Raw genomic sequence first — 8,743 nt, forward strand, 5'->3', positions numbered from 1 at the left:
GGTTGTTATTTCTGTAAGTGTGTTTAGCTCAGGGTAAATCCAGCTGTGTGTACTCGTTATTTTGTAAGTGTGATTATAGATATCAAAGTATGGAGTGGTGTCCAGTTATTCTTGTATCAATGTGTTTGAGCACCCAGTATCCAACATGAGTAACGTATGTCTGTATGTTGCTTATTAATAATGAGCATCATGTCATGTGCTTCAGCAGAATCTTCATGGACTCGCTGTGTAGGAGGTTGCAACTTTGGGTAAGTTAACTAGTGGAATTATCATGATTAGTTAGGTATTCAGCAGAGATCTTGAAATCTATTTTCAGGGAGTTTTAAAATGTTTTGAAATGATTGGTTTTAAGAACATTATTCAATGAAAAATACTGAAATATTTCAGAAAGAAATGTGTAAACATGAGTTGGATTTTCAAATAACCTAGAAACAGTACCCGGAGTATACTGTTGTCATCTTTGTTGTACAAATACAATTCAAGGTGCTCATCACAAGTTAAAAAAGGATCAGAATGACATTTAATCAATCAAAACTATTGATCTAAGATGGAACAAATCACATCTTAAAAACAGGGATGGATGTAAAGAAGTAACATACTATTAACTTGACGTTATGGTTAAGCAATACAGTGATAATAACCGTAATAATAAATAAACCAATTAAACAAAATAACCTTAAAATGCTACAAACCAGTAAATCAAAGGCACGAGAAGAAGAGGGTTCTTTTAAGGTGATACAAGACTCCCTCTTGTGGTCATATTGGGGACCAACAGCTACCTGGAATACCTGATAAGTCATAATGAGTTGGTTAGGACAACAACTGTGGAAAGTATTCTCCATTCACAAAGTGGACAGAAAACTCATCCTCATAACTATCATTTGATTCAGTCCTGATAGATTACATCCCTTTGCTCTTGTGCATGCATGCTTCTATTGCCTTCATGCTTGACAACGTCTCCAAAAGTCAATTAAGAGCTACCTATTTAAATAGGATCTGTTGTTTCTTAAATTATATTGCAAAGTATAATAACATAAAATCACCTTTCTTTCTGTGTCATATAACCAAAGAGCAATTCAACACACAGATGAGCTATATTTCAGGGAGTTGACATTTCCACTTGTCCTCTATCCTGTGATATACTTCAGCAAAATATTATAATTCAGCATCAAATTCAGCAGGCCATTCTGAGTTGTCACCATGTCTGTGGATGTTAGTTGGGTAAAATGCAGAGGGAGAGAGAGGGAACAATGCTGAGACATGGTCAGGTTGTCTCCCCTGTAGCTAATTTCTTCACTTTCCAGGTGTTTCTCCTCACAGGGGTTTATGTTGTTTACAGAATATGGAGCATTACCTGCTGCTGGAGAACACATTTCCAAATGATACAAATGGATTTTTTTATGATGGGACTTAGAATAATCACAAAACAGCTTACATCTTTGTCCCACCAATTTACAAGCTCTGCCTACCTCACCACAAACATATCCTGTACTGAACCTTTACAAAGCTAAAGCGCACCTTTATTTATCACCCCCATTAACAATCATCAATTATAGATACAGTAAGGCAGTAAAGCCCATTCGCTTTGTGGTAGAGACGCAGGCAGATACAATATTATCTATATCCACAAGCTATTGCATCTATGGTTTGGTATAAGGAAACTAAAATCTTCTTTAGATGTAAGTACATAAAATGTACTCAGACTTTTATTCTATCAGTATTCTACATGTCACATTACAGAAGACTTCTTTCATACAACAAGATATTACAATATAATCATAAAGGATCAGATATGTTTAAATGAAACCACATTATTTAGGGTTCCATTTAAGAGGTATTGATAGCATTTCAGATTTTTGTTATACTAATACATGCCATATATTTATTTACATCCAAGTCTTATGGCACTTCTTTATTATTTTATATCTCGTCTCTAGATTTGTATTTCGTTTTAATGTTGTGTGATAAACTGCACTTTATGTTGTGTGTAGCTGCTGTAAAGGCTATGTCAATAACTGCCTGTTGTCACTGTTCATAATTAATGACACAATTAGCTCTTGAGTAGTCTGACAGATTTGCCATGCTCTCATTGCTTAGACGGCATCTTCCTCTCGCTAAACTGAGCAGATATCGATCTCCTGCTGAACTGTATCCTGAGAAACTGCACACGCTCTATTCATCTATATATGTCTGCTAAGGCTTTACATTCATTTAGGGTGCACACATGATCGTATGCGTGTTAGCATCACCTCACACGAGGATCAGAAGAGGAAGTATGTTGTTTGCTGAATATGCTTTATAAAGCCGCAGAACACAGGACGTTGGATTTGTGGTCAGAAATGAAGGAAGTTCAGGAAGGAGGCGACAGGAAGGGCATAGGGAAGAGCTCTCATGAATCATTCAACAGTTATTTATCTATTTTTGTGTTCAATAGAAAAGATATCAGCAAATCAGTTTTGTTTTATGCAGGATTATATCCAATGCACATTGAGATTATTAAAAGTCTTCTGCAAAGTTTCTGATATAAAAAGAGAGGGGAATATTATGTTCTGTAAGAATACAGCAGTTAGTTTTCTTTTTGCAGATAATGAGTTTTGCTTTCTGCATTTGAATTTGACTTTGATGTAATTTTCACATTTACTGTAACACTCTATAGTTTACTCTATAGATTTCAGTCCCAAATAAGATATATCAAAGTTAGAGCATTGCTTTTCTGGCTAATAGTGTAGATGCTGTGGATATCAAATTTTTTGTTTCATTGCCGGACTTCTCCAGGGCACCACATCAGTTTCAGTATTAAGTAAATTGGTTAAAATATTGCACTTGATAGAGTTCTGACAAAGCCTGTGGTATTGTCTTCAGCTGCATATATTCAGTACCTCATGGTCATTCTCTTTTAACCAATTATATTTCCCCACCATCACCAGCAGCCAATCATTGCGCTGCAGTCAAACTTTGAAATAGTGTTCCTCTCTCCTGCAGTCCGCTGTGATTTCAGGTGTTTATGCTGCGGCCTGCCTCCACCCCATATACCTCCAGTCATCACCTCCAGTGCCGACGAGAGCTAATCCAAAGAGCAGATCTTCAGCATCCTCTTCTTCCCACTTCACAATCACAATTGTGTCTAGACCCCAGGCAGGGGGGGGGGGTTCCTATTATACTCACGGCTGCATTTTCTCCCTTAAGATATATACGATATCAGGATCAGGGTCTTATCCCCAAAGACTATTAACATTTCTATCAATTGACGCACATTTCAATAAATGTTCTTTCAACCAAATATGAAGTGTGATTGAACTGTTGGCTGGACAAAACAAACTCTTTTTTTATTAGTTTTTAAATGTAGACTCAACAAATCACTAAACAAGTGTTAGTTAGCATACAGCAGCTTGCAGTGGTCTGATGATCCTACATCTTACCCTGTCTGGCATCAATTAACATACATCTCAAATCTAAACTTTTGATAGTTTTAACAGTCTGTTTTTTTTTGTTGTTATATATACTTATATTAAATTAATGTACAATGATGTTATACAAGTATCACTTTTCCTCTACAGTATGGTGAGAATCAATACCAAATGATCCTTTCCCTCAACATTTAATGTTTCTTTGTCTAGAGATTGTGTCATTCAGAAGTGGCAGAACCAGTTTTACTGAAAGAAAAAACCCACAATCAAATTTCTCCCAAGCACCTTCAGCCTCCACTTATCAGAGGAAATGATGCCAGCCAGTCTCAAAGCCTCCCTCTGTGTCTCCAGACGCTCTGAAAACACAGTAACACAAGAAACATCCGGAGCCGATAAACATAATGACCACAACACATGACTCTGTGGTTATGATCACTATCCTCCACACAGCATCCCAGAGTGAGGAAAGGAGAGAAGGGAGGGAAAGGATGAAGGAATGAGTACAGAGGAGATGAGAAGGGTGTAATTATAGTTTGGGTGTTCTTTTCCACGTCCTCTGGATTTGATCACAAGAGAAATCTCTCTTCTCTCCTGTAAGGATATACAATTTTCTTTGAAAGCTAAGAAACATTTGTGTTAGTTAATCCCTTATTTAAACAGGCTGTGTGGTTTAGGTTAAGACTTAAAAAAAAAAAAAAAGAGTTCTCATCAAGTGAGGTCAGACAGTATTGTTCAATAAGCAAAAACATGCAAAATATGAATGTTTAAACTTATAGACACTTATACACTCCTTGTTTTTATCTCTAACAATGTTAAGTTATTCAAAAAAGGTCTAAATAAAAAACAAACCTTTACAAATAATTATAAGTGTCATTTACACTGAAAAACTGAAACCTTGACTTTAAATGTTAATTAAATGTGTTATGTCAAAACACTTCACATAACTGTATTTGGTTAGTTGAAAGCAATAATATTAAGTTGAAACTAATACTTTTCATTCAAACTTAATATTATTGGTCAACGACACGTCAAGTGAAGATATTTAGAGTAGGCCTATAATTTCTCATCATAAAACACTCATATGTTGATTTTTTAAAGTGTATTTATTTATAGCACAGGCTACTTTATCAAAAGGATCTCCGCATTTGTCGTTTCCAGAACTCAATTAGCTTTTTAATGAAGTGACCTAGTAACCCCAATTTAAATCTCTACTAACCCACTGCACAGCACTATTTGTTAATAAGCCACATGTATTGTTACACGTAACAATCTCCCTTTAATCTGCTTTTAGTGAATAATCTCCCACTTTATGGATGGTTTGTGGAATTTATGTTCACCTCCAAGGTTTGACCCTGCGCCTACCTGGCTGCAGTCCAATTTTAATTTGACCAGCAGAGGGCGCTCGAAGCCCGTCCTACCCTCCATCCCCATAACAGCAAAGGAGGGCACTACCATCCAACTGCGGTACCGATCTGATCCCTTTAATTGCTTCCTTCCTGTAGTTAATTGGTGCCAATCTTTCCAGCCTCAAACATCGAGCTACAGAACATTGTCAGAATCCCGCACACACTATTACTAATTCGTTCATTTATAAATTGCCCCACAAACTGCAATTATTAAGTGTGTCTGCTTGTTGAATTCACCTGTTTCAGCCAATTCAGAGCTGTCAGTGGAAAGCCTGCAGACAGATCGAGATAAGCCCCTGCACCTGTGAACTTTGCAATCTTGCGGCACAAATTGTACAAACAGCTGTCAACATTTGCAATGTATTGCATTTTTGCAGGTAGTCACTTACAATTGGGATTGAAAAAACAAAGTTATGCTTTGTGCAAAAGCATGCAAATTAATTTACTGTGAATCAGTTTATATACATACACAATGAGAGCAACATTTGCAACAGATTTTATGAGACAATTTAAGACGTGTGTGCATATTTTCGGTGGTATAGTAGTGCAACAATCCATCCTAATTATCGCCTACTACTACTACTACTACTACTACTACTACTACTACTTGCATTAGTATTTTTTGCATGTCTCCCGTCAATGGAAGCTCTACCCTACTATGACCCCTCCCACTTCATCTTCATCGAAATAGACCCGTTGTGAAGGAAAATATGTTATGTAGTAACTAACTATACCGATGAAATCACGTGTTTCGAGTTTAAATAAATCTTAATTTGCTGTGTGAATAATAGACGGGGTAAAAGCATGACATTATTTTGATGCATTTTCAATGCCGGCGAGTGTTTCGCGGGAAAACCAGCGGAGGGATACTGCGGATGAGTAGGGTGAGTGATAGGGTCGCTTTTATTGAAGCCGGTGAAGGTCTCAGCTGTGATTCTCACGCTGCTGATGACAGACAGTGCGTCGTCCTCACCGGGTCGCTGGTGCAGCCTTACAATTCCCATGCATGCTTCAGAAAGCCTCGCCGAAACTACCAGCAACACCTACGTGGAAGGACTTAATGTTACTTTCGTATTGGAATAACTTTACTGCTCTTTTTTGCGCCCTTTGGGTCGACTTCGCCTCTTCTGTCGACAGTTTACAATTTAAAAGGTAGGGTTTGTGGAGATTGCACGTAAACTTCCCACACCAGTTTAGTCAAACATGTACTACTTAATTGTCAGTAGCAGTTGACTGAAGGTGGGGCTTTCCCTCTTGCACTTGATTTACGATCAGTTTCCTAGTTGAACACCTGCTGCTGTTGCTGCAGCAGAGGCGTATGGAAAAGGGTCCATGTTTTTGAGTGACCATGTGATGTTGTTACACTTAATGTTGCAGAACAGGATCGGTGCCAAGCAGATGCATTGAACCTGCAGACCTTATTAGAATCAACATCTAATCAACCTTTATTTTTATTTCTTTCAATCAGCTTCACGATAAGGAAAAGGACAACACATTCAAAATGCCGCTGAATTCAAGTTTGGCGAGTAAAAACTATGACTACGACTACGACTCTCTTCAACCGTATTTCTACTACGACAACGAGGAGGAGGACTTCTACCCTCAGCAGCTCCAGCCTCCAGCACCGAGCGAAGACATCTGGAAGAAATTTGAACTGCTGCCGACCCCTCCCCTCTCCCCGAGCCGCCGGCCGTCCCTGTCAAGCCTCTTCCCTTCCACGGCGGATCAGCTGGAGATGGTGACCGAGTTTCTGGGCGACGATGTGGTCAACCAGAGCATCATCTGCGACGCGGACTACTCCCAGACCTTCCTCAAATCCATCATCATCCAGGACTGCATGTGGAGCGGCTTCTCTGCCGCCGCTAAACTGGAGAAGGTGGTCTCTGAGCGACTAGCCTGCCTGCACGCCGCCAGGAAGGAGTCTGCGTCCGGGGACTGCCCGGAGCCCACCGGGGTATGGAGGCTGAACAGCAACTACCTGCAAGACCTCAACACATCCGCGTCGGAGTGCATTGATCCGTCTGTGGTTTTCCCGTACCCGGTAGCAGAGACGCCCAAGCAGATCGCAGGGACGCTGCCTAGTAAGGATCTGGGACTGGACACGCCGCCTAACAGTGGCAGCAGCAGCAGCAGTTGTAGTGACTCAGGTAAGATTTCAATACATGATGCAGTCACACCTCTGTGTAATTATAATTGCCCTCTGAGTGTGCAAAGATTCTAGTTTGATATAAAGGATGCTTGTGTTGATTAATGTGATTGGCAGTCAGATTTGCATGCTGCCTGTTCCACACTTGCCATGTTGTTCACTGTTGTGAGATTAGAGAAGGGTCACTCCCTCCCTCTCCACTCTGGCATGCAGTGTGAATGAATGATTCAGATTGTGATTGTTTTTTTTGTTTTTTTGTTGTTGCAGAAGATGATGATGGAGATGATGATGATGACGATGATGATGATGAGGGGGAGGAAGAGGAGGACCAGGAGGAAGAGGAGGAGATCGATGTGGTTACAGTGGAGAAGAGGCACGCTGTGAAGAGGTGTGACCCCAGCCCAACAGAGTCCAGGCATCCCAGTCCGCTCGTTCTGAAGAGGTGCCACGTCTCCACCCACCAGCATAATTACGCCGCCCATCCATCCATGAGGCACGAGCAGCCGGCTGTCAAGAGGGTGAAGCTGGAGAGCAGCAGCAGCAGCAGCAGTAACAGTGGTGGTGGTGGAGGGGTCGGCCAGAGCAGGGTACTCAAACAGATCAGCAGCAACCGCAAGTGTTCAAGCCCGCGGACGTCTGACACGGAGGACTATGACAAGAGAAGGACTCATAACGTTTTGGAGCGTCAGAGGAGGAACGAGCTCAAGTTGAGCTTCTTTGCCCTGAGGGATGAGATCCCCGAGGTGGCAAACAACGAAAAGGCTGCCAAAGTTGTGATCCTTAAGAAAGCTACAGAGTGCATCTACAGCATGCAGTCAGACGAACAGAGACTCCTCTCAGTAAAGGAACAGCTGAGGAGGAAAAGTGAACTTTTAAAGCAGAGACTTTCACAGCTGCAGAGCTCTCGCACTTAAAGTTGAAATCATCATAGACTTTTTTGCCTTTTTGTTTTTTATGCAAGTTCAAGACTTAGGTTGTACAGTTGTTGTTGCATGCAAATGCAAAGCGGATTAAGTTGTTTGAAATCTTGTTTGATTTCAATGTTAAAACTGCCTCAATTGAAGTTATGGGTGGATTAAATATTTAAAAGTTTATTTTTATTAATAAAATATAAAAAAAATTGGGTTACCCCGAGTGCCCAAACTAAAATATAAATTTTTATGTTTTGTATATAATTAATATTTCCTAAGAAAATGTATTTTTGGATCTCAACTGTCTGGATGTTCAGACACAGTGTTTGGTTTTTTCATTATGTTCCTAGATTCTTTTTGAAATATAAAAAGATGTTTCTTCTTGAATTTGTGTCCTTGTTCTTGCAATGCAAACACACATCTCACATTTCGTCACATTAATATGTACTAGGGCTATGGGTACATGTTGCTGTGGGTTATTCAGAAGGAGAAAAGCCAAATAAACAAAGGCACGATTTAAATTGTCTGACGTGGACCAGACGCTCATGTTTTGGTGTAGTGATGCATAGACAGTCACTCTTCCTACTTAAATAAAAAAATCTAGTACCTTGGGGGCTAAAATTACAAATATCTTCACTTGATACAAGTTTTGATGACCTTGTGCATGGTCATAAAGAATACAGACAAGGTAAGCTAACACCATTGTCCATTGCATGAAAACATTTAATCTGTTACTATGGCAAAAGTACATTTAAGAAAAAGCTTTTTAAAGGCAATCCATTAATAAATGTCTATATATATATATATATATATATATATATATATATATATATATATATATATATATATATATAGACATTTGACTAATTAGTA

General features: G+C 39.4%; 1 protein-coding gene across 1 annotated transcript; it reads left to right on the forward strand.

Moving 5' to 3' along the window:
- Nucleotides 1-5,753: 5,753 nt before the first annotated feature.
- Nucleotides 5,754-8,257, forward strand: myca (MYC proto-oncogene, bHLH transcription factor a). Its single transcript, XM_063912137.1, has 3 exons — nucleotides 5,754-5,965; nucleotides 6,282-6,960; nucleotides 7,227-8,257. The coding sequence occupies exons 2-3, from the start codon at nucleotides 6,315-6,317 to the stop codon at nucleotides 7,871-7,873; spliced, it is 1,293 nt and encodes a 430-aa protein (XP_063768207.1). The 5' UTR covers nucleotides 5,754-5,965; nucleotides 6,282-6,314; the 3' UTR covers nucleotides 7,874-8,257.
- The last annotated feature ends 486 nt before the right edge of the window (nucleotides 8,258-8,743 follow it).

This window comes from Eleginops maclovinus, chromosome 21, assembly GCF_036324505.1.
Source record: "Eleginops maclovinus isolate JMC-PN-2008 ecotype Puerto Natales chromosome 21, JC_Emac_rtc_rv5, whole genome shotgun sequence".
NCBI lineage: Eukaryota > Metazoa > Chordata > Actinopteri > Perciformes > Eleginopidae > Eleginops > Eleginops maclovinus.

What these genes read in the sequence shown, in the direction of transcription:
- myca (XM_063912137.1), top strand. Translation starts at nt 6,315, where the DNA reads ATGCCGCTGAATTCAAGTTTGGCGAGTAAAAACTATGACTACGACTAC. An exon ending in CAGCAGTTGTAGTGACTCAG is followed by an intron (nt 6,961 to 7,226) that starts GTAAGATTTCAA and finishes TTGTTGTTGCAG; the next exon opens with AAGATGATGATGGAGATGAT.